At 37.4% G+C, this 27749-nt stretch overlaps 1 protein-coding gene across 1 annotated transcript in view; it reads right to left on the reverse strand.

Annotated features, from left to right (window-relative positions):
- The window catches only part of FAM184A (family with sequence similarity 184 member A), a 109409-nt gene that overhangs the window by 19734 nt on the left and 61926 nt on the right, over positions 1-27749 (reverse strand). The window contains exons 10-11 of the mRNA XM_045294300.1: positions 10249-10461; positions 5967-6120 (exon numbers count right to left, since the gene is read on the reverse strand). Of these exons, the coding sequence (XP_045150235.1) occupies positions 5967-6120; positions 10249-10461 (367 nt within the window). The remainder of the gene's footprint in view (positions 1-5966; positions 6121-10248; positions 10462-27749) is intronic.

Consider the following 27749-nt stretch of genomic DNA (forward strand, 5'->3'; position numbering starts at 1 on the left):
TAGAGAGAAAAGGTTTTGAGAATGATGTACAAATGTACTTTACACAATTGATGTGTGTATGGATTGCGATAATAGTTGTATGAGCCCCTAATAAAATGTTTAAAAAGAAATTATTGTCTACCATAAATCTGTCAGCTTGTTGTACTATGGTGGCTTACTTGTGACTCTAATGTTGGAATCCAGGCCATCAGTATTTCAAACACAAACCAATCACTTGGGATGGGTAGGCTTTAGCAGGGTTTACAGACTAAGACTAGGAGGAAAGAACTGGTCATTTACTTCTGAAAACTGGGCAAGGAAAACCCTATGGATCACAAAGAATGCTGCTCTGTACAGCTTCAGAAAATGAGCCTGCTAGATTGGAGGACACTCAAAACACACAGTGGTTGCCACAATGGACTTGAGCCGACCAGCAATCACGGGGATGGCAGGGAATGGAGCGACATTTCATTCCGTTTTACACGTGGTCGCCTTGAGTCAGCAAACTCAACAGCAGCAAACAACAATAACTATACCCATGCAGAGTTCAGAACAGAGAACATTACCAGAGATACAGAACAACATGGAAAGATCAATCTCTCAAAAATACACAGCAATCTTATATATAGATATTCACCAAGCAATAAACAACAGAGCTGCAAAAACATACAAAGGTTAGGCTGCAAGAATCATAGTTAAGGGGTTTAACATTCCTCTCTCAATAACTGATAGAACATCTACAAGGAAAATCCTCAAGGATACAAAGGAACTCAATAGCATCAATCAATAGGATCTAATTAATAATTAAAGACCACTCTAATGAACAAAAGCAGAACACACACACTTTTCAAGTGCCCATGTACCAAATAGATAACAAGTTGAACCCTAAAATAAGCCTCTACAAATTTTAAATAATTGAAATCATAGAATGCATACATCAGCCACAATGGAATCAAACTAGCAATCATTAACAGAATAACAGTAAAACAATTTCCAAATATTTGCAAAGTAAAGTCACAATCTTCTGAATGATCCATGGGGAAATTTATAAAATACATTAAAGAATGAAAATGAAACTGTAACATATCATAATTTATGGAACCCAATAAGGCAATGCTGAAAGAGAAATTTATAACACTAAATAATTTTTTTGTAGAAAAGAAAGTCTCAAATCAATTATCTAAGTTCCCATTTTAAGGATTTTGAAAAAGAACAAACTAAATCTAGAGTAAACAGAGAAAGGAAATAATAAGGAATAGGAATTAATAATATTTTAAAGAAATACTATAGAGAAAAACCAAAGAAACACAGAGCTAGCTCTTTGAAAACACCAATAAAATTGACAAATCTCTGACAAAAAGGAAAAAAAGAAGAGGATGACACAAAATATCAATATTGAAAATGAAATCAGGTCTATCGCTACAGATATTGCACACATTAAATGGACAGTAAAAAAAAACTGGGGGAGTGGGGAGGGAGGGGAAAAAATGAGGACCTGATGCCGGGGGCTTACGTGGAAAGCAAATGTTTTGAGAATGATAAGGGCAATGAATGTACAAATGTGCTTTACACAATTGATGTATGTATGGATTGTGATAGTTGTACGAGCCCCTAATCAAATGATTTAAAAAAACACTAAGAAAGCTCATTATATATCTGACATCACAAACTAGAATTCATCCAATATGAAATAGATAAATTTGAATATCCTCCTAACTACTAAAGAAACAGAATTAATAATTTAAAACTAAAAACAAATCTCCAAGCCAGATGGTTTTATGAGAAAATTCTACCAGAGTCTTTTGCAGAAAACAGGAGGAGAGAATATTTCAACTCATTTGATAAGCACATGTAACCCTGATACCAAAATTACACAGAATACCACATCAGCAAACACCAAAGATCAATATCAGCAATGATTAGATGTGAATACCCTTCACAAGGTATTAGTCAAGAGAACTCAGCAATGAGTATTAAGAATTATGCATGCAGTCAGGTGAGATGCAAAGTTGGTTCAGAAGCATTCAAAGATTAATCAATGTAACCCCCTATGCCAGCAGTCAAAAAAGAAAAAGAAAATATATGACCATATCAATCAATACCAAAAAAGCATTTGACAAAATTCAACAATAAAAACTAGAAAAGTATGAATAGAGGGGAGCTTCCTCAACCTGACAAGGAAGTTAACAAATCCTATAGCTAACCTTATACATAATGATGAAAGGCACAATGCTTTCCAATTAAGATCAAGTGCCCGACAGGAGTGTTCCCTCCCTTACTCTTATTTAAAATAGTGCTGACAAGAAGACAAGAAAAGGAAATAAGGGCCATACTCGATCAGAATTAATAAATGACCAGAATGGTCGCAGAAAAAATAAACATAAAAAAATAAATTGTATTTCTATAAATTAGCAAAGGATAAATACTGAAATTAAAGATATCATTGATACTCATCCTACCCGCCCAAAGGAGAAATTTTTAGATATAAATTTAATAAGACATATACAGGATTAAATGCTGATAATATTGATGAAAGAAATCAAAGATCAAATAAATGGAGGGATAGACCATTTTCACGGACTGGAAGATTCTGTCTTACTCAGCAGACTAAATGTATCATTATCCCCAATTGATACAGAAGTTTCATGCATTTCTCTATTTCTCCAAATACAGGAGAAATTATTCTAAAGTTTATTTGGAAAGGCAAAGTAATTAGCCTAGTTAGAGCAATTTGTTGCTATGAGTCGGAATGGCAGTAAATTTGAGAGTAATATGAAACAAAAAAGGGGGTCATTCTACTTGATCTCCAAATTTATTATATGGCTACAGTCTATGTGTTAGTGGTGGAGAGACAGACACAGATCAATGGAACAGAGGAGTAAAGTCAGAAGCAGATCCATGCAAATATGCACAACTTATTTTGACAATGGGCTAAAGGCAAAGAACAAAAAGTTTTTTCAAGTGTTGCTGGAGCAAATGGCTATCCATAAACAAAGCAAACAAACAAATATTAAACATGGACCTAAGCCTCCCACCTAAAAAAAAAACCGACTCAAAAATTAACTTTAAATGTAAGATACAAAACTATACAGTGTTAAAACACTAAACACAAACTAGAGGAGAGCTTCAGAATTTAAGGCAGAATTAACTGTGGAACACTGACCACATAGAACACTACTTAGCAACAAAAACGAACTATTGATTTTTACAACTTAGATGAAACTGTATAAAATTATGATGAATGTAAAAAGTCCTATAAGGTTATATACTGCATAATTCCATCATTTATATACAATTCTTTAAAATTTTAGAATTTGGTATAATTATAGAAATGGAGAATAGATTCGTGGTCGCAAACAGTGAAAAGGGGGAGGAGAGGGGAATGAAGGTTGCCATAAAATGGTAACATGAGGGTGATGAAAATGTTCTGTTTTGTATACCCCCCCCCACTACGAGGGGGATCCAATAAAACCAGAATTGTGCTGGCTGGAGCCCAGCTTTCACAGTACGGGTTTTTCCTGCTTAGGTGAGCACCCAGCAACTTGCTCAGAGTTAGTGCACCCAGTGACGTTGCCTGGGAAGGTTCTCTCTGGTTCCAGTGAATTTTTTCATAAAAGCAGTTTCGTTCAAGCCTCGTTTTTTGTGATGGCTGATTTAAGAGAACAGCATGCAGCTGTGAAATTTTGTTCCCTGCTTGAGAAAAATGCCACAGAAACTGTTGTGATATTGAACACAAGTTACAAGGACAGCACTATGGGAAAAACTCAAGTGCACAAGTGGTTTTCTCCTTTCAAACATGGTGAAATGTTGATTGATGACAAACCTCGTTCTGGACATCTGTCATCTCTCAAATGGACAAAAATGTTGACTCATAGTGCATTTGGAGTTTGTTCCACCAAGCCAGACTGTTAATCAGGCTTTCTAATTAGAGGTCCTGAAAAGAATGCATAACTGTGCAAGAAAAAAAGCCCTGAATTGTGGCAGATGGGACTGATTTTGCCACCACAACAATGCACCTGCTCACACAGCCATCTCAGTGCACCAGTTTTTTTGCAAAACAGCATGCCTCTCTTGCCCCATGCAAACTATACTTACATGGCCTTGCTCTGTGTGCCTTCTTTTTGTTTCTGTGAATGAAGAGGGACATGAAAGGACAGCAATTTGACGATTTGGAAGAGGTGAAGAAAAAATGAGGGAGGTATTGTCAGCCATCCAAACAGACGAGTTTGAAAAATGTTTCCAAGAATGGAATTGCAGAGTTGACAAATGTATTAAGTGTAGTGGAGAGTACTTTGAAGGTAATAAGGTTGTTTTGTACAAAAGTTAAATACACAGCTTTGGGGGAAGAAATTCTGTTTTTTTGGGGGGGGAATACCCCCTCATATATGAGTGTCATGGAGCATACTTCAAGGGGCAAAGTTAAGAAAACTTCTTAGATACAACCAAACGCCTTGAAGGAATGCGCTGCTGGCATTCAGTAGTTCATAAAGACAAGAGTCTGCACCAGTGGTTCTCACCTTCCTAATGCCGCAGCTCTTTAATACAGTTCCTCACACTGTGGTGACCCTGAATGTGGGCATATCTGCATGTGGGCGGACCCCCCTGGAGACGGATAGAGGATCGGTGCCTCACTCATATTTCCAATGGTCTTAGGCAACCCCTGTGAAAGGGTTGTTCAACCTCCAAAGGGGTCATGACCCACTGGTCTACATTGTACTTTGATGAGCCACCATTTAGGGTGAAACTATTGGCCTTTCCCTATCTAGAGCAAAGAAGCATGTTGAAAATTAAAAGACATATGGAAACGCTTAGTCCAGTGGTAGAGAACAAAAACCAAACACACTCACTGCCATTGGGTCAATGCCTACACCTCGACTAAAGGATCAGGCTAATATCAGTCTTTATCAGCCTCAGACCAAAATTACTAGATATTGCTCAAGAACCCCTACCAATTTTTCTGAAAAGGATCACATTAGAGGGTTTTGGATTGAGTGGGAGAAAAGTGTGGAACAGAACTCTAAATCATAAAAGAGACTTGGCGTACTGGGCCGGAGAGTGCTTAATGAGATCCCAAGACTGACCCTTAAACACCCTTTGACTTTGAAAGTGTATTCACCGTCGTGTTAGAAGAATCAGGCATTTATGATTTAAAAGCGGGGCATTCCCCCAAGGACAAAGGTCAGAGGATTAGAAAAGGAAGAATAACGGAAATGGGAAACACAGGGAGCGAGTGCGACACACAAAGAGCAGGGTACATTGAGGAGCAGGGGAAATAGAATGTGTATGCAGAGCTGCATATACAATGTGATTGCTCTGTACACCTTCACCTAATGCACAACAAAAAGCGTAGAAAACTCTTGACTGGATGAATGTCAATAACCTGAGGTGATACTGTACTATATAGACTTGAACAATGTTATTCTTGGGGAATTCCACATAATTTCTTACTACTACCCATAAATCGATAACTATCTCAAATAAATTATATTTTTACATGGCAGGAAAGTCCTTTCATCAACCAAAACTCAACTCACTGCCATTGAGTCAAGTTTGGCTCATAAAGAGGGTTAAATGGACGGACTGAAACAGCTGCGCTGACACTTGATTCACTTCTCCTCACACAGCTGTGGACGTGTGTGCCCCTCTGGCCAACGCTCTGCAGAGGCGACCTGCATCTGACTAGGAGCACCTGGAGTGGCAGCACGGTTATCCACAAATCTGTGATAATTGCTTGGCAGCTATCTGCTTCCAGAGGCGTCACAGATGTTGCGTGCACAGCACCGTGGACGCTGAGCAGACAGTTTGATTGTCTGCGTTCTACTCATTCCACTTCACCAAATCCACCTCTTCATACGGTAACTTTATATAGAAGATGCGACACACATACATATTCACTTTGGTGTTTCAGGACTCCACATTAACCTTTGTGAATTTGAATGGAAGAATGGACAGCTAACTACAGCCAGATTACAATTCTTCCACAATACCAAGCATCGCCTTTCCTTCGTCTTCTAACTCAAACCGCAGAGTCTGCAGTTCCTGTTCCATCTCTATCCGGAAGCCCTCCATCGACTCTCTGTGTGCGTCTTTCAATGACTGAAGCTCTGCAGAATGTCTTTGTTGTAAATGGTCTTCAAGAGCCTAGAACAGGAAAAATAAATCCAAATTATTATGCTAGAATATAGGAAGGAAAATGCAAAATAGAAAACACTAACTAAAACTCATGATTAGAGAAATACAAGGCATTTTTAAGACAAGTAGATATAACATAATCATTATCAGAAAAGAAAATAGAATCAAACCAAATTAATTCGATGCCTTTTGTTTTAACTGGAAACACAGACCTTTTACCTATAGCATTTTCAAATAAAAGTTATTTTCTAAAGCTGCTAAGGAGTATAAACTAATAATTCCTTTGTGTACACAGAATTAGACAGAGGAAAGAAGAATACATTAAGAAGAAAAGATTTCTTTCAGACTGGGAAAAAATGAAAACCTTTCTAACTCCAGCCATATAAGATATTTTGTATCTATTTTACCAGTTGTTCTTTGCTCCTGGACACGTGAACGGAAGCAAAGGCTCTTGAATAGGTAATTGGACAAGGAAACTAAATTCCAAAAGTGTGATTAATTTAAAGGCTAGCCATAAAGCAGGAGCCAGTGCTACATTGAAGAGTGGCTCCACAATTATAGAAGAGAAAATAGAGTTCAGGGTATTAAAAAGTTGGGTTTTGCCAACAAGGTATTCACAAACATAAAGTGTATAGCATGAAAGATTTCTGAGAAAGATATACTGTAGTTTGAGTTGCATTTCTTTAATCATTACTGTAGAAGGTTTAGTTTTCTTTAAGAAGGGTAAATAATTAGTATTTAGTTCATGGGGTTTTTTTTGAGTTTTTTTAATCAATCATTTTATTGGGGGCTCATACAACTTTTATCACAATCCATACATACTCAATTATAAAAATACCCTTTTTTAAAATAGTGTTTACACCTAAGTTAAAGAACTAAGAAGCAATCTGAATTGGTAATGGCTCTACACCCACTCCTCACTTATCATGACACGGTTAGGTTCCAATGATAATATCATTAAATTGGCATTGTGCGAAATGGAGTCAGATCACCAAATGAAAGATGACATCATTACACAACTGGTAAATTACATCATTACACATCTGCCAAACCACTGAGAATCCTGGCCCCGCAAGTGGACAGATAACCCTAACCACTACAGCCAACCACTACTCGTGCCTTGTACTTTGACATTCTATACTGCCAGATGTATGTTGTTCACGTGAAAAGCCTTGGACAGATTTTCACAATTGTGGTATCTGTGAAACATCAGATAGTAAGCCAGTAAACAAGTAAGGAGTAGGTGTAGATGGGAAAAGCTGTTTTGCCATTAGATTTTTACTGTAATTATAACATTTTTAGGAGAAATTTTAAAAAATTAGAGCGCTGTGAAATGAACAAAATGAATCACACTAAAATCCTGGAAAACTGACAGTTTTAACTCTGAACTAAGCATGGAGCTATTTGGGCATATAAAATGATCAACCCAATATATTTAACTGTTTTCCATCTGAGTTGCTGTTATTGACCCTATTTCCATAGCCTTTGGGACTGTGTATAAGGGAACTGCACCATTAAAATGTTTCCAATTTAATTTCATAAGTAGAACGAACAAATTGACAAAGAAAAATATATTCTAAAATATAAATCTATTTTTTTAATGTATGTATGTATATTGGCAGGGAGATGCCAGAAATTTGAGTCAGATTCAGAAAGAGGTGTGGAAAAAGAGGTATATTTCAAGACATCAGATGAATCTTGGCTCAAAGCAGGGAATACCAGAAAGATGTTTGTGTTTTATTGATTGTGAGAAGGCATTAGACTGTGAGGATCATAATTAATTATGGTTAACAGTGAGAAGAACAGGAATTCCAGAATGCTTCGTTGTGCTGGTGTGGAACCTGTACATGGATCAAGAGGCAGTCATTTTAACAGAAGAAGGGGATATTGCTTGATTTAAAATCAAGATGTGAATCAGGGTTGTATATCTTTTCATCATACTTATTCCATCCATATGCTGAGCAGATAATCTCAGAAGATGGACTGTACGTATGAATAACATGGCATCAGGATTGGAAGAAATCTTATTAACAACCTTACTGTTGAAAGTGAGGAGGACTTGAAGCACCTGCTGATGAAAATCAAGGATTGTAGCCTTCAGTGTGGATTACAATTCAATGTAAAGAAAACCAAAATCCTCACAACTGGTGTAATGTCTGAATTAATATTTTCTACTTGATCTCTAGATCCTAATATCCATTTCAAGGGCTACGCAGAACTCACAGACAAAATGAGTGGTTAAAGAGTTCATTAAGGAAGTGCACAAATTGTGATACCAGTGAGAAACACTCAGGGGCTGAGCTGTTTATCAGGACAAGTTAACAAAGCTCTTCCAGGTCTGCGAATAAATGCCCAAAGGAAAATACCACTCTGATGGAAGCCTCACCCCTTAGGCATTCAGCCCAAGCTCCTTGGGACAGCAAACCTAGCTCCCTGAATTACGTAAGTGCCCAGAGGCACCCTACTCCACAAGCCAGCCTCCTGCACAAAAGCACTCAGCCTTTATCAGCTCTGTGGGTTGGGCAATCCAACATTCTGGTCCAGGCTCTGCCTCCTGGTTCTCATGCTGCCCCTCTGACACTGTAGCTGCCATCTGGATCCAGGAGGTTCACTGTGTAGGGTCCTTAGGCCCAGGGGACATGCTCCACTCCTGGCTCTTGTTGGTAATGAGATCTCTCCTCCTGCTTCACAAAGGACTCATTTTATACACAGAGGATGGAATTCCAGGGAATCCTGTAAACAATTATTCTCAAGTGAATCTTCCAGTATCTTCCCAAACCTTCTTACCACACTCACACAGGGAAAGGTTATTAGGTGGTAGTTAGAGACACTGGCTAGAAGAGCCACATTCAATAATTCACTGTCCTTGCAGTGGCTAATATCTGACAGAGTAAATGTTCAATAAAAGTTAGCTAATTTGAGAATTTAAAATTAATATCTAAAAGATTGGAAGAAGGCTTATTAATAACATTGCCTGCTGAAAGTGAGGAGGACTTGAAACACTTGCTGATGAAGATCAAGGAGTGTAGTCTTCACTCATTGTAGATAAAACCCCAATCCTCACAACTGGTTCAACAGGTAACATTGTGATAAACAGAGAAAAGCTTGAAGTTTTACAGATTTCATCTTGTTCAGATCCACAATCAGTGCCCATGGAAGCTGGAAGCAGCAGTCAAGAGATGAAAGAGCACATTGGGTAAATCAGCTGGACAAGACCTCTTTAAAATACTGATGAGCAAGGACGTCACTCTGAGGAGCAAAGAGCACCGGACCCAGACCAGGGCATTCTCAGTGGCCTTGTACGCATGTGGAAGGTGAACACCAAAAAGGACGACCGAAGCAGAATCAATGCATGGAGGCATTTGAATTTTGGTGCTAGTACGGAATATTGAAAGTACTGTACTATAAATGTCCCAGAGAACAAACAGATCTCTCTCGGACGTACAACCAGAATGTTTCTTAAAAGGATGGAGAGATTTCTCACATACTTTGGACATGTTATCAGGAGAGACCAGTCCCTGGAAAAGGGCATCATGCCTGGTAAAGGAGAAGAAGAGCAACAAACAAGAGGAAGACCTTGGATAAGGTGGTTTGACGCGGTGGCTGCGACATAACAACTTTGTGAGGATAGAGCAGGACCGAGTGACATTTCATTTTGCTGTACATAGGGTCACCATGAATTGGAATCAACAATGGCACATAGCAACAACAATGATGTATTTATGTATATAGTCCCAAAGGTGCTCTTCGCATATATTGCTTTTATGTAGATCACTTTTCGAAGAGAAAAAAACATTTTTGAATTGATGAAAGATTAGATAGTATTAATCAGCCTGATTTAGATCAGTAGAACAACACAAAAAGGTTTAACTAAGTTTAATCATCACAGCCTTATTGGTTATTAGTTTTGTCATGAACTTGACATTAGCATTTAAACAAACATTGGTCTTAGTCTAATTAGACAGCTAGTGTTAATTAGGATATACAGTTCATCACTACCATCCCTACCAGAGGCTACAACTGAAAAAATTATTAAATAAATCCATATATAATTTATTTGAACAAGAGTCATAACTGTGAAGGCTAATTAATTGTTGGGGTGTTGGGATACATTTGATCACTCAACAAGAAACTTACTCTTTGCTCCTTCTCTTTTTCTTCCTCCATAGTTTGAAATGCAAGGACATGCGCCTCTTTTAAGGACTTGTGTCTTTGTTGATGTTGCTCCTCTAAATCTTCAAGCTCCTGGGTAAGCCGCTGTCGTTCTTGTGTAAACTGGGCTTGCAGTTGCTGCAAAGAAGTCTGTGACTGGCAAAGCTGCATCTCCAGATTCTGTTTCAGCAAGGAAATCTAGGTCACAGAATGGTGCACAAGGAAGAATCAACACAAGGCATTGTCACAAATTGTCAATCTAAGGGGAAAAGGCATTTCAAAGATATTAACTATGGTGAAATCACTGCCTTAAGTAAACTTTCACTTAAAATGTTTACAGCAATAATCTAACTTTACGATCAAAGACTTTTCATTTTACTTTCCATTATTGCTTTAAAAAGGCTCTTTTGGTGGGCTAAGTTGGTAGACTAGTGAAGAGCCCACATGTACAACTACACTGAACTCCTATGTTGCATGGCTACAAAAAATCTGTAACACAAAATACAAACTGGAGACAATTAATATTATTCGCTAGGTTCTAGTCGCATCAAGGAGATGGTCTGAGAAGTAAACTGCTTATTTGTCAGGTACTAGACAGGAGCCATTAAGATTGGGGGCTTGGAGTTAAAATTCAGACTCTGTCCTTACTAGTGGTAACAGTTCTCTGCCTTGTGGTGACAACCAGGTGTGTTCCTCCATAGTTATCGTAGAATAATGCCTGGTACAGAGTAAATGGTCAATAAATGTTAGTTAAGATTATTTGATAATTAAAAATTAATATAGAAAAGATCTGTCAGTTCATAATTTGAAAATATTTTCATTTTTTAATCAATTCAAAAGGAATTACAAACCTGTAAACTTCTTTAAATATCACAAACATGACAAACTTCTAATTTATAATAATGTTAGATACTTTACGGTGGAAAATTGAATTGCTATTCTTTTTGAAGACAGACAACATTCTTAACAGGTCGGTACAATTTCTGGATTCTTAAAAGAAACACGGGCATAAAGCATGTGTATATATATATATGCTTATGTATATTTCCGATGAAATAATTTCACGTGACCAGTTTCTATTTCCATATAAAGAATACTATAACTTAAAACTTGCATACCCCAACCACATTCAAACAGAAGTCTGAAGCTCCGGAACATTGGGCAACTCGATGAAAGCTCAGAAATGCATCCTATGCAGCAGCTTACTCTATGTAGCTATATGCCAATCAACATCTTTTTGTGTGTGTGGCCAAGAATGCCAATAGAGGACACGTGAGAGTGAGTGCTTGTAAGTTAGAAAAGATTTATAGGCTGCCTCCCACGACTCACAGGAAAAGGTACTAACCAGGTAAAGAGAGAGAAAGGCTTGGAATTACCAGAGGTGAAAAACCAGGAAGGAGGAAAGATCTGTTCACCAGGAGACAAGAAAAGCCAGAAGAAAGTGGCCTTTACAAGCAACCGTGGGAAAGAGTCACAGACGCAGTCAGGAATGGAGCTCAGGGTGGACGACTAGATGTCTGGAAGGCTTCATGGCACACTCCTTCGCGGAAACCATCACGCACTGATAAGGGATCATACAACTGACATCATAAGGCATTCCCAAAGAAGCGACTCTGCTTGTTGAAAATGATATGAATTCTACTTATTACTTTCTGCAGAAAACACTGGTTTCCCGTGCAGATGTTTTGAGTGTGGGTAGCACTACAATGATTTAAATCCAGAAAGTTCACTTCTCTAAATCTCTAAATGGGAGAATCATATTCACAGACCAAAATAAACCCTGCAAAAGAAATTTCATGAAAATATTACCAACCGTAGGAAAGTCTATAAAAGTGTGGAGTAGAAGTTCAAGGTAATTTGTACTATATAACTTCTTATCATATGCAAGAAAGGTCAGATTGAAACGAATAGTAAGGGCAGTTCTAATGGAGGGAAAATCATAAAAGGCTAACAGGAAACAAAAATGCATGCTTATGCTTACTTCTAGCCCCAATCTAAGGAAAATTAAATCTCATGACATGGCCTTGGTTGATGCTGCTCCTCATAAGACATCCCTGAAGATATGGGTGCTACAGCGAAGCATGGCCAAGAAATGAGATGGTCCTGGCTATCTGGGAGTAGTGTCTGGGGTCTTAAAAGTCTTGTTTTCAAGTAAGTAGACATCTAAGCGAGGCATCAACTCTACATGGAAGAAATACACCAGCCCGTGTAATTAAAGGATTATAAATAATATGAGGGGGGTACCCCCACCAAATGGAATTCCCCCCCAAAGCTATGTATTTAATTATTGTTTTTACAAAACAATCTTATCACCTTCAAAATATTCTCCTTTACACTTACTACATTTATCAAATCTGCGATTCCATTCTAGGCAACATTTTTTTCAAATTCATCTGTTTGGATGGCTGACAGCACATCCCTTCTTTTTTCTTCACCTCTTCTACATCATCAAATCGCTGTCCTTTTATGTCCCTCTTCATTCACGAAAACAAAAAGAAGTAGCACAGAGTGAGGTCAGGTGAGTGAAATGCATAGGGCAAAAGAGGCATGTCCTTTTTGCCAAAAACTGGTGCACTGAGATAGCTGCATGAGCACGTGCACTGTTGGTTAGCAAAACCAGCGCCCTGTCTGTCATAAATCAGGCCTTTTTTGTTGCACACTGTTATGCAATCTTTTCAGAACCTCTAAATAGGAAGTCTGATTAACAGTCTGACCTGGTGGAATGAACTCCAAATGCACTATGAGTCAACGTTTTCATCCATTTGGGAAGTTGACAGACGTCTGGAATGAGGTTTGTCATCAATCCACATTTCATCTTTATTGAAATGAGAAAGCCACACATATACTTGAGTTTTTCCGATAGCGCTGTCCTTGTAAGCTGTGCTCAAAAATAAAAGTTTCTGCAGCGTTTTGCCCAAGCAGGAAACAAAATTTCACAGCCACACACTGTTGTCTTAAATTGGCCATCACAAAAAACAAGGTTTGACTGAAACTCTTTTCCAAAAACATTCACATTGGCCAGAGGGAACCTTCCCAGGTGACACCACTGGGTACACTAACTCAGAGGGGGTTGCTTGATGCTCGCCTCACGGGAAAAATGCGTAACAAGATAGCTACACCCGACAGAGCCTTTTTCTTTTCTTTTTTATGCCTCCTACAATCCAAACAGAATGAAGGAATGGTACCAGAGCTTAAAATGTGAACTCCTGGTTTGCAGAAGGCTGTAGATGGCAGTGGAAACCCAAAATCCATTTGCAGGGTTCATACATGAATTAAGCCTTTGTTGACTCTCCTCTGACCACAGTTGAGGGATGTGAATGGCCTTGTTATCAGGCAGAGAGCATTGTAAAGTGGATTATGGAAGATGTCAGTTATGTTAAAATGTGGAATCTTATCATTTGATCCCCCTTTTTACCTATTTTAGAGTTGTTTCCGTTAGCGGAAAAAAGGGGAAATACACATGGATTAATCCTCCTGTGAATCCTCTCTGACCATAGACTAGGGATGCGAATAGTCTTGCTATCAGAGGGTGCATTTGAGTGGGTTATGGAGATTTAACTGGGTTAAAATGTCATACCTTATCATTTGTCCTTCCTTTTGACCCACTTTAAATTTGTTCTAGTTTTTAATATTTTTTTGCATTTTTTTCATTTGAAGTTTTTCTGTTTTACTTTTTCATTGTTGTGTTTTTGTTTTCTAAAAACTGTTTTTCCGTATATGAAGCCCAGGAGAGAGTAGCTATGGAGAGAGTAACTGGATTAATGGTTTCTTGGGGGTTTGGCAGGGGAGGTTTGGGAGATATGGGGAGCTAATAAGAATGAGTACGAGTAAGAAGAAAATGTTCTAAAACTGAATGGAATGATGATTATATGATTCCTAACGTGACTGAAGTACTGAATTGTAAATGTGAATTATATACCAATAAAACTATTAATAAATGTGTGTTCATGAACAACAGTTTTACTTCCTAGCCTGCTGGTTCAACCTTGGCTGACACCAGGTTTCCATCGTGGAAATGACTTTGTTTCTGGTGACAATTTGATAAAACATATATGGGAAGTCTGTCACATAAAACATATATGAGCAATAGTATGTTACATGAAGAATTATGACTGCTTTTATCAAAGCTGTTACTTGGCACCTGCCCAAGTCACACTGAAATTCAGCATATTCACTGGGACAGTGAATCCTATGAAGTCACTGTAAAATGAATCACAATGGGTTTGGTTTGGGTTTTGGTTGGTCCCTAAAATATCTGCCCTGATTGTTATGGGTAGACTTGCATCCTTCAAAAAGATAGGCTCATGTCTGAATCCCTAGACACATAACTGGGCCTTTATTTGGAAGTATGGCTTTTCTTTTGTCTTATTTAAATGAAATAAAGTCATATTGGAGTTGTGTGTCTTAATACTGATCCCTTTAAGTGATGTTTTATTAAAGAGGATATCAGAATGGAGAGAATATGACACACAGGGAAGGAAGGCACCATGTAAGAACATATCTACAAGCCAAGAAAGGCCAAAAAATGACTTAGTTACCATGAACTTGTATGTAAACCAAGAGGCAGTCAATCAAACAGGACATGGGAATACTGAATAATTTAAAATCAAGAAAGGTGTGCAGCAGGGTTGTGTCCTTTCATCACACTGTGTGCTGAGCAACAAAACAGAGAAGCTGAACTATATGACCAATAGGGAATCAGGATTGGGCAGCCACTCACTATTATCTGAAATCTACAGATAATACAGTCTTGCCTTCTTAGAGTAAAGAAGATTGAGAAGTACTTACTGATGAAGATAAGACTCTGCCTTTAGTATAAATTGTACTAAATTATTATAAAACAATAATCCTCATAACTGGATCAATGAGGTACATCATGATAAATAGAGAAATGATTGGAGTTATCAAGGATTTTCTTTAGATCCATCATCAATACTCATAGAAGCATCAGTTAGGAAATCAAATGACATATTGCATTGGGCAAATGTGCTGTAAAAAGTACAGCTGTCACTTCCAAGACACAAGCCATGGTTATATGCCTGCGAAAAGTAGGCCTAGAATAAGGAACACCAGAACAGAATCGATACATGTGAATTATGGTGGTGGTGAATGATCTTGGAAGAAGTCCAGCCAGAATGCTCTCTAGAAATAAGGGTGGGACGACTTCCTCTCATATAGTTTGGGTGTGTTTCCGAAAAGACCAATTCCTGGAGGAAATCATGGCTGGTAGAGGGGTCAGTGAAAAAGAAAAAGACCTTCAATGAGATAATTGATGAAAGTATCAGCTTTTATTCAGCATGGAGATTACATGGCACTGGAAAAGGCAGAAATGAGCAAACTCATTGCTCATTTAGAATACTCTATGTAAATATATGCTCTATGGAAATTGCACTAATATGCAATGTCTTCAATCCAAAACAAGAAAGGAAATGGACTTTGCACGAAATGGTTTGGACAACTTGCGGTCATCACTTTCATGGCTGCAGGAAAGGCTCAGTCAAAGCAATGGTGATGAGAGTGGCCCAGGATTGGGCAGAATTTTGTTTCTACTGGTCAAAGTGCATCTTTGAGTCGGAACCAACTTAACAACAGCACCTAACAGCAAGCTGAAAGAGACAGGGAGGGCCTTCTCTCTTGCGCTGACAGTACAATTCTGCTGATATCCTGAATTGTGACTTTTAAGCGTCAGAATTGTAAGGTCATGCATTTCTGTTCTGTAAAGCCACTTACGTCATGGTATTTTGTTATGACACCTCTGTGTCCACCCAAAAAAGAAAAGACATCTTTCTGATTTTCATACAATCATCATACAGAATAGCAGTGGCCCTGGATCCTGACTTTGAGTGTGCACTTAAATTAGTAAGAAGCTAATCAGTTTGGGGTGGGGGAGGGGAAAGAAGTTAATCAGATTGTAGTAGTGAATATATAATCTAAAATACGTACTTCATTCAAAAGTCACCACATCATAAGGTCTCCCATGTGCCAACTTGACTACTTGTTTTATACTTTAAATTATTTAAGGATGAGTTATGAAGACATAAAAATACTTACAATAATTGCATGGAGTAGCACTGTAATGTGATAGTTACATTACTTTCAGACTTCTCTAGCGTAAGTAGAACACATTTAAATGTTTCACATCATAATATACATTACCTTGAAAGAACTCCAAAGTAATATTTCTCAACTTAGAATACACAATCTATACTCAAGAAAGTAAACATGAACTCTATTCAGAAGACATCATCATGCAATTTAGTGTTCAAATGTATTTATTTTAGATATTTTATATATGTATTTTAACCTTGAAAGCACAATAAAATAATAGCAAGCTATCTAAATTCTGTGGATTCATGCTCAAGACAGTTACATGAACTATATGCAGAAAGCATTTATCATGCAATATAGCATCAAAATTAGTTATTTTGCTCTTTTTATAAATAAATTAGTAGAATTGCATTAAATTATCAGCCTTTATTCAGCATGAAGATTACATGACACTATAAAAGACAGAAAAAAATAAGCAAAATGATGCAAAATGAACTATGTTGTACTGTCATTTACGCAGCTGAGTTTAGTGTGCTCTGTGGAAATATATACTGATACAAAATGTCATCCATCCAAAACAGAAGAGAAAGAAGATTGACTTTGCATTAAATGGTTTAGACAACTTGGAGTCAGTAAGATTATGGAGATCTATGGAGGTGTGTGTAAAATGAGTGAGTGAGAAAATGATTCGTCTATTCGGACTATGTAGTACATGGTATTAGTTTCATATACACTTGTTATAATAAAACATTTGTTTAAGGCTTTTTATTTTGCTCATTTTCAGTAAACAAAAAAAATCCTATTTCATAAAAAGCTTAACTGTCATTTAAAAACATTTAAAAATCATTGTCCTATCAATTTAGGTATGTATTATATAATACATTCTATGGGTATATATAAGATTATTTTGCAAACAACTTAAAGGTCAAATGGTACTGGTAGTAGCTGCTACCATTGGATCTATACCACTGAAAATACTCTGCATCTTTTTTTTTAAACATGTTATTAATTTTTCAAAAAGAAAAAGCTAAAATTAAACACACATGGAAACATTTTTTGAAGAACAAAATTCTACCTAGCAGCTTCACAAGGTTGGTATGACTGAAACATCTCCACACTGGGGCTTACAGAAGAAATTCCTCAACACAGTAGCGTGAACCTCAAATCTGAGCTACTGGATAGGACAGGAGGTCAACACAGGCCATGTCACAGTAACTATGCATATCCAATTTATACCCTTCCGCCCTTGATACAACCAGCATGGATATATTCTTCCTCCTCCAAGATAACTATCCATTTTGTTATAGAAATAAAAGAACACTGGGTACTCATACAAAGGCTGCCATGAAAATAAATGTAATCTGCAGTCTCAAATCTGGCTGTATATTAGAATCATCTCTTGAGTTCTGGAATTGGGCCTAGGCAGCCTAATTTAATTGTATTCCTAATGAACGAAGTCATGAACTTTGTCACAAGTTTAAAATATTTATAGGAGAATATAAAATAAAAAGGATGGTCTTCATTCTCCTGTCTTGCCAAATCCTAAACCTTAAGGTAACCAGTGTTAGCACTTTATAATCTCTCTCGATATAATTGCTAGTTTTATTTTCTTTAGATTTTTAAGATTAAGTTAGGTGTAAGTGGCTGGATATGTTTACATAAATGTATAGAAGTAAATCTTTCATGGCCTGACAAAACACAGGCTATGTCATATACCCCCAAATGGACTGGGAGCCTCAAGAAATACGTCAGAGACCAGGACTTAATGTCTAGAGTAGGTCAAATGAGCAACCTTGGCCCCCTGATTAGGACAGAAAATCCGAATGTTTCACACAGAGGAATGAACACCATTTCAGAGATGAAACTGTGTGCTGGACTGGATTCTCACACACCCAACTCTATGAAGCTTCCTCTAAGAGAAATATACCCAGGTATTTAAAGATATTTAATGTTTCTTCCAATAAGAAAGCTAAATAGTTCATGCTTTATAGGTCTTTCCCTTCAAAAGTGGTATTTATAGAGTACATATAACTATAGTATTTAGATGGATCCCATCTTTTTTTAATGACTACCCAGAATTTCCGTGGCTGGAACTCTTCTTTGCTAATAGAAACTTACCCAGAGAACTATGAAGGGGCACCTGCAGAAGTTGATTAGGACGAACTGCATCTGGGTTTTTTTCTTTTTTTAAGTATCCTTGATGATTGTAATGCAGTCACAGTGAGAACCATTGTCCTTTGCCAGGTCAGACTGTTGGATTCATAAACCAAAAGAACTTATCTTCATTTCAAAATATATAGTTATCTTCAAGGCAAGTCCTGGCCTTTTATTTATCCTCAGTTCATCTCAGAGGACCAGACTAAATCAAAATATGTGGTTATTTTCCTCAAAGAATATTACCTATTGCTTTCTCTACTGTGACTTTTATCAATGACGGGCTTAAAAATTCATGGGAAAAAATGAGTTAAAAGCTAATGGGATGAAGCTCCTAGAATTTATCAAGATTCTGGTAAAGGATTTATCACTGTGCTCTGACAGTATATTTGAAGGCAAGTAGCATGCAAGTGTGTGCGCTTAAACATTTTTTTTCTTAAGGATGATTGTATGCTTTTTAGGGTAGGGGTTGTATGTGAGGTGGTATATTTTTGTAAAAGAAAGAAAACTAGAGGAAAAATAAAATGAGTAAAATTACAATTGCATTCTTGAATGATAAATATGGAATTATGTTGTACCAGAATACTTATACAATTTGATGACAAGTCAACATAAATTATTAGAAAGTCTGCATCATACAATATTCATTTCACTGCATTAAAACACATTAAAAATTACCAATCAAGACTTAGTGGAGAGTATGTCAGAATTAGCCTTAATAAAACACTAGGGGATATAAATTAATACGCACTAAGATTGGCTGGCTCACAACACAAAAAGTATCTAATCTTTGACCTTTATAAAAAAAAAAGTGTGCTGACCTCTGCAAAGTAGGATATCACAAAACATCAACAATATTCAATTCTCTTGTTATTTTAAAGAACAGGTTGGGTATGGGTTTGATGTGGAAAAAAATTTTTTCTTCATATTCGAAGTAAAAGAACTTTAAATTAATCGTTAAATGAAATACTACTTTGCAGTTTAATTTCTGCATACTTAAATGTACATACATAAATAATATTCTTGCCAATTCTTGCAAAGGGATTTATTCTTATTCTTCTCATCTATGAATAATTCTATCACCAATATGTAAAAATGTTCTCAATTTTGTGAACCTTTATAAGTATCTGATCCTTTGAAAGTATACTGCTACTATTTTTTCAAAAATAAATTATTTTGACAAAGGAAGAAATATATTTTTACATTTAATTCCATTTTTATGACTGTTAATTAGCTAATAGTTTTTGGAAAATATTAACTTTATCTTTCATAATAAACATTACACAATGAATTTTATGTTTGAGATGTAAAGTATCGCCCATCTTTATAATAAAATGTATCCTTATTACTAGAATGGGGTAGCTGTATGCACATTCACACATGGATGGCTGAAGGTTAGAAGCTTGAATTAATCACATACAAAGTACTTTTATTGAATGCAAAGTGGTTATTTTTTGTTAGTAAAACAAATGAAAGCTTGAAAGCAGTGATGCTGTTTATGCAAACTCAAAAGTGCAACATGCCCTTGTGTGCAAACTGTAAGTGCAGCTCACTTACATTGTTGATAGATTTATGCAAAGCCTCCCCCAGAGAGTGCCGCTATGAAGAAAAGATCACAGGAATAAAGGGAAACATTCATAAATCAACTAAGTGAAAGAAAGAGGGATAAAAGGGGAGAGTAAAGCACAGAACATTAATTATAGTAGGCTCAAGAAAATACAAGTTGAAGACAGTTTTGAGAAAGAAATTAGACAAACAGAATTTTAGGGCGCATAGACTACATTCTATAGTCACTTACAATAGTGTCTGATAGGTTGTAGTCCATTAGACTTACCTATGTAAAACACCAAAGGCTAGTACATATGCACCAGAGTTCAGTGTTTTAAAAATGATGATTATTGAAGGACCTGAAGAGAAATTATTATTCTAAATTCCTCCTGGATATGGTCAATGCTCCAAAGCATTATACCAAATAAGACTTACATAGGTTCATTGAAGGTTTCTCTTGAGAGTGTAAATGAAAACCCTAACAATGACTTGATTAGCTATATAAGTGGAGGACCAGAGAAAAATACAAGATAATTGATGAAATATGTGATGTTTTAATAGTAACCTGGTTTTATGCTCAGAGAGAAAGAAGACCAGATACCTTTCTATCCTTTTAATCCAAATTTCTAGAACATATTATGAGCCAGATTCAGTTTTCAGAACTGTGTTGAAATTTCTAGCAATAAACCACTGGAAAAAAAAACAAAACCATAGCCACATGCCCCAAGTAATAAAGGATAATATATGATTTCATTTTCAATACCCTCACTATTTTATTTTTATATTACTAATTCAAATTAAAAATGGTTTAACATTGGACACTGATTAAATTCTCAGAGAGAGCACAATTACCTTTTTTTGTGTTACATCAATGGAATTATTCCACTAGGGTATCATATACTAAGGCTAGATTTTATTTGAAAGAGAATTCATTAATAGTACCTTATGATTAACATATTCTAGGACAAAACATTTACTATACAGAGAAAATAAGTTGAGAAAAAGGATGAACTTTTTAATTTAATTATTGTATAATATTGCAATCTAAACATCTCATAGTTTTATACCTACTCATTAATTTTATTTTTCTCCATTCAGTCTCATATTCGTAAAATTGTTTTACACTAATAAGACAGTTAAGTTCCTCAGACTTAACGAAACTTAAGAAAACCCGAGGGTCTTTCACTTGTAGTGTTTCACCTCTGTGGTAGTCACATAGCTTCATGCCAACCTGAAGGTAAAACTGACGGGGTGGTATCCAACCTGCCAAGCAGGTTACAACCTGATGGAGCCTCCTGAGGGCACTGGAACCACTCCAGTCTTCTCACAAGGAGGACCCTGGGAACCCCATGCCCACCCCTCTACTCTGCTTCACCTTCCTGCTGGCTGACCGTGACAGCTACCAGAGCCCTGTAATGTGTCCGCCACCACTGGATCCGCACAACTCTGCACCCACCAGGCTGTGAGCTTCCTGCATTCCGTATCACTGCATGCAGCTGTGTCAGTCTAAACAGGGGTTTATGGACTAGTATCGGACATATGGACTTTAGTTGGACGGAGCTGTTTTCTTTTCTTTTTTTTTGTTTTGATGTTTTCTTGATATATAATTACTCCTTAATATAAATCTCTTTCTTACACATATATGAGTGTCACTGGATTTGTTTCTCTAGTCAACCTGGTTTAACACAGCCCTTTTTCTGTCTCAAAACAGATGTCTTAAAACTAGAAGTTAATCTCAGACGTATGGCATTTCCTTAAGAGGCAAATATTTTTATCTTTCACTCTTCATGTTATTTGAGAATCCTAAATTAATCAATGAAGAAGACCAAGCTATAAATCGGAGTGGTGTGTATTAGGGATTCTAGATCTTAGACCTTGAATATAACAGCCATATGCGAACATTTGGAATCTGAATGCCTATGGTCACTAACTCTGACAACATAAGGCTGCAGGCCATGGAACATCTAGACCACAGGCGTCCACATCTACTTGGCTTACCTTTCCATAAAGAAAGGAAAAAAATATCACTCAGTGCCTCCCTGGCGCTTAAAAAGCTTTGTGCTCTAGCCATCATCCAAGGTAAACGTGTAGGTCTCTGCTTTTTTAGGCCCCTCTGGATCATTCCAGCATGCTCCCCTCCCTACTTCTCCTCCCCTCAGGGGGTGTATAATCCACCTGGGAAACCCTCATATGGCTATGAGCTGGCAATGGTTAACAGTTAAGGGATTACTAGTGCGGATGGGTGACAATACTGTTATTGGTGTATACCTAAATGGTGAAATAAGGTTTATCTTTTAACTAAACTATTTATTGGCGTAAAATGACATGCCAGGAAATACTGTATTTGGCGAAATACAGAGTTGAAGAAGACAGTAAAGCAAAACACCAACAAAAATAAGATAGCGTTACTGATAAATACTGTGACAACAAAAGGGCAGCCGTGGCAGGGCCTGACTGGGGAGATTTTGAGATAATGGTGAAAAAAAAAGGTCTTTTGATATTTAAGCTCAGATATCAATGAAGAAGTCAGCTATGAAATGATTTGGGGGAAGTGTGTGCTGGGCATATGGACTCGCTAGCACACAGAGCAGAGGTGGGGTGAGTAGGAATGATGGTAGCAGGGGGCTATATGAGGGAGAGTAGTTTGAGATGGAGAATATCAGCAGGAGTCAGACCACTTGGGATCGTAAAAGATAATGAGAAAGTAAAAAGAAAAAGAGCCTCAATTAAGTGGCGTGCCTAGGAGTATTTAAGCAGAGGTTTGATTGGTTCTGATTTATACCATAAAAGATCACTTGGAATACTGTGGGGAAAGGGAAACTGGGGAGACAAGATGGGCAGTTATTGTGACAATAATTTAGCCTAGGGTTTATCAGGGGAGATGAGAGTGAGTGGAACTGGGGTAGGTCTTAATGATGGAATCAAAATCAACAAAATTGTGAGAATGTGAGAGGTAAAGGGAAGAGCAAACTAGAATGACTCTCCAGATCTTGTTTTCAGCAACAAGCAGTTCTGAGAAGTGAAGATGTGGGGATGAGACATGAAGAATGGGAGTCAAGATATTTTCGCTCGACATGTTAAATTTGTTATGCTCATTAGCCACACAAGTGAATGACAGTTCAGAGCAAGAGGTCGGGTCTACAAATATAACTTTGTAAGTTAATGTCATACAGCAGTAAATAAAAACTTAACCCAATGGCATTGTGATGATTTCAACTCTTCACAATCCTATAGAGCAGAGCACAAGTGCCCCACGGGGTTTCCAAGACTTTGAGTCTCATGGAAGCAGACTACCATATCTTTCTCCTATGGAAAGCGGGTTAGTTCAAACCAGTGACCTTTCAGTTAGCAGCCGAGTTTAACCAGCACTACCAGTTCTCCCCATTGCATACAGATGGCATTTAAACTGTGACTGAATGAGTGACACTCCAAAGTAGCTATCTTGCTTGATGAAAGATTGAATAAACTAAAACTATTATTTGGTGAGCATCCTACAAGAACAAGATCCACGTTAACAAAAAGTGATGAACTATAAAATAGTCAATTTGTTATAAGACACCTCAAGTGTCTTGTTAATTTTCAATGTAAGTGGAAAGAACCTCAAGAGCTCTTCAACTGATGGAGAGCACTCAGACTTCATCAGAGAAAGCTTGCTGAATTTGTTTCAGGATTTCTGTTCTTAAAGGAGGAGTAGTCTTTTAGATCAGCGAGGAAGGAAGAAAACTGACAATAATTAAGAGTGGCTAATACTTAAAAATCTCGAGCTTTATCTGTACAAAATCTGAAACAAAACTCTCAAGAGTTATTGTTCTAAACGTTGGTTTATTCATTTAGATAAACAGAACAAGGGTTGATACATGTGTAATTTGTGAACTTATTGCGATCTAAATACTGAACTACACCCAACTACAAGCTCTTCAAGGTCCCCAAGGTTCAGAATGGGTCTACTGGCTGCTCGACGTATCTTCCTGCTCTCCTCGTTTCCAAAGGAGCCTGGTGGTGACCCTGACCTGGCAGGTCAACAGCACTGATCTAACATCTCTGCACCACATTTCTGCCATGGTCTTTTGTCTGAGTGAGCTTGGGAAGAGATGATTATTCTAGGTCCCTTTCCACTCCTCGGAATCTACTATTTTACTGAAAGGTAGTGTTGTTCGCATTAAAAGGTAAGGACTTAGGAAAAAAGTATATAAATCTGATAGGAGCATCATACTATTTTCCCACACTAAGCATAATTATAATTTCTAAAGAAACATAATGTATTCCTAACATGAAACAAAGCTTGTGTATTTAAAGCTAAGAGATGCCACAAGCAGAATAAGCAATGAACCGTAATAACAAGTTTTTCCAATAGTTATGTAATACAGGTCATCTAGACCAGTGCTGTCCAATGGGAATGAGAGTCACAATTGCAAGACATCTGTGTAGTCCTATCTCTTAACAGCCACATTAAATAAGTAAAACATAAAATTATTTTAATAATATATGTAACTAAATCTGGCCGAAGCATAATCATTACACATGTAAAAAAACCTTTTTTTTAAACCATGAAACATTTTACTCTCTTTGTTTTTAAAGTATGTTTATGAAAACCAGCGTATATTTCACATTTATATTTCAATTTGGACAAGTCTAAATGACTTGTCTCTTAAATTTCTGAACAAATGCCCTGAATTGGACCTCTAATAAAATATGCCCTGATAACAAAACAAAATACAAGACTATACAATGGAATTTACAAACAGAAAATATCATCACAGAGGACTTTAAAGTCTCATTTTTTTTATAGCTAGAACTAAAGATAAAGGATGTAGTTCATTTTTTTACAGTAATTTAAATGAACACACTGGTTAGCCTAGAAATAATAATTAACTTTGGATTAAAGTAGAAATATGATACAGAAAAAAATAATACAATAAAATAGTACAAGAGAAACAAAAATATAGGAAACTGACTCTGAAATAACTCACAGCACAGAAAGAAAATAAGTTACTTTCTTTTCATTTCATGAAGTGAAAAACATCTTACTCAAAGAGTGAAAATGTTTTATCTACCCATTTTTAGATAAACAAGCCTTAAGAATTGGTTGAGTCAAAGGTTACTTTGAGAATTTAAATTCACCTGAAAGACAAATTATTTTATTTCCTTGTTTTATGTAAGATTAAATACCAGTAAGCTGAGGTAAGAAAGTATGCTGTTCATTTAGAAATAGTCAAAATATGTGAAAATATAAAACTTCTGTTATGTGAAATATGTGAAAATATAGATCTTCATACTTTTCAAGCGTGTGTTTTGCCTGAGCTGTAGCTGTTCCAGGAGGATTCACCCCCGACTCCTTCAGGAACACTGAGCCCAAGTCAGGCCTATCTTCCCTCTGGACTGAGGGGTGCCGGCCATGCGAGAGCTCAAGGGGCTGATGACTGCCGAAAGCAGTGAGTCGAATACAATGGCTGCGGGGGTTTGAGCTGAGGGTAGAGCTCTCAAGAAGAATGGCAAGGTCAGCCAAGTAGAAGAGGCAGAGTAAGCTTCAGAGCACAGTTTCCAAGAACCCATCCTATAGCATCAAGAGGATAAGACCCAAAGGGGCCAGAATGGAGGCCTGTGTTCAGAAGGAAGTTCCACTTTAAAAGACCACTGGTTCTGCCATCTGTCTGTCAGTGTGTTGTACTGTGGTGGCTTGCTGGAAGTTATACTGCTAATAGTTCGAATGCCACCAGGATTATCTATGAAGGGCTGGTCTCAGTAGAGCTGCAAACCATAACATAGTAAAAAAGACTTGGATTCGCTTCCTTTTCATGGATCACTACAAGAGACTGACCGTTGAAGGAGAGTACCATGTTTGGTAAAGTAGAAGGCCAATGAAGGTAAAGGAAACTCTCAGTGAGGCAAGTGACATAGCGGGTGGAATAATGGACCCGCACATCACCAAGACGGTGCAGATCAGGCGGTGTCTCATTACCCTAAGCACTGGGGTCACCAGCAGTCGGAGCAGAATGGACAGCAACTAACAGCAGCAGCAAAGTTCTGCTTTGTGACAGCTTTCAAGTCAGCAAAGAGAAACACTGTGAGAACATCATTTCCACGTGACTTTGATGAGTAACCTTCTGTTCATTTTCTTCGTCAAGACAAAGGCAATCCTGAAGTGCAACAGCGAGTTGCCAGCTTATCTACGGCAATGTGCATGACCAGTCCATTTGATTCTTTTTAGAGGTGGGAAAAAAGAAAATTACTCTTATCTTGAAGGTATCTCCCAAGTAGTTTTACTTTTGGAGCCAACTGATACCTGGTTAGATCATCTTGATGCTTATGATTAGTACAAAGTGGTACAAACGGATAACATGCTCATTTACTAAGCCAAAGCCTGGTAGTTCAAGTCTATCCTGAGACACTTTGGAAAAAAGGGCTGGCATTCTACTTCAGGAAACAACAACAAAATCAAAAGCCAAAGAGCCATTAAAACAGTTCTGTTTTACTCTGACGCAGAGGGATCGCGATGCATTAAAGTCAACTTCACAGCCTCTGGTTAAATGATTAGTCTTCCTTGGAAGCCTGCTTAAAAAGAAGAACTCTCTCTCTAGCTGACAAGAGTTGGAGCGAACGCATAATGAAGTCTTTTGTGACCTATATAGCCACAGATACAAAACAGTATGTCCCCCTGGGGGTGAATTTTACACAAAGAAGCATCAAGCGTCAGAAATAGCATCAGAGAAGCGTGAAGCGGACAACTTAATACAAGGGAAAATAAATAAAATAACGAATGAAATAACAACAGAAACAGGTGGGACAAGTGACGGACCTTGTTTACATTGCCAAAACCCGCCAACAAAAGGTCTGTGTTACCTAACACTTGCTGGTTGCAGAACAATGTAGATTGATGCTTTTTCATTTTTATCATAAAATTAAATTAATTCTTCAGCTTTCATTACTAAGATCAATTCTTAAATGTTTAATATTTCGCTGGATTAAATCTCCCCAGGTACAGATCATACTACAAGAGAGGGTAACCAAAGTACTGCTCTATGTAGTGAAATCTGTCCTGGGTCTCCAAGCGAGGCAGACTAGCAAAAGAAACTCCCAATTTTTAGCTGCTAAATGACCTGCCTCCTTCCCCCTCCCATCTCGGAAAGGCCCACTAGTGATTGATTTTAGAAATGTATTCTCATGTTCCCAGGTTCAAGACACTATATTTATCTTAGAGTATTCTTCAATATAACATTTGTTTTGTTCATTTTGATGTTGTAAACTGAATGGTGTAGTTAATCTTGTTATGGTAAGCAGGATGTTATAGTCAATTTTGGTATTGTTTCTTTTTTTAAAAATAATTTTATTGTGGGCTCGTACAACTCTAATCATAATCAATACATACATCTATTGTGTCAAGCACATTTGTATATTTGTTGCCAACATCATTCTCAAAACTGTACCCTTGGTATCAGCTCATTTTTTTCCCTCCCTGCCCGCTGCCCCTCCCTCACGAACTCTTGATAATTTATAAATTATTATTTCATGTCTTACACTGTCAGACGCCTCCCTTCACCCACTTTTGGGTTGTCCATCCCCCAGGGAGGGGGGTTATATTTAGATCTTGTGATCGGTTCCCCCTTTTTACCCCGCCTTTCCTCCACCTACTCTCACCACTGGTCCTGAAGGTTTCATCTGTCCTGGATTTCCTGTGTTTCCAGTTCCTATCTGTCCCAGTGTACATCCTCTGGTCTAGCCGGATTTGTAAGGTAGAA

The sequence above is a fragment of the Echinops telfairi genome, unplaced genomic scaffold (assembly GCF_000313985.2).
Source record: "Echinops telfairi isolate 266 unplaced genomic scaffold, ASM31398v2 ScPeMD7_3533;HRSCAF=4204_0, whole genome shotgun sequence".
NCBI lineage: Eukaryota > Metazoa > Chordata > Mammalia > Afrosoricida > Tenrecidae > Echinops > Echinops telfairi.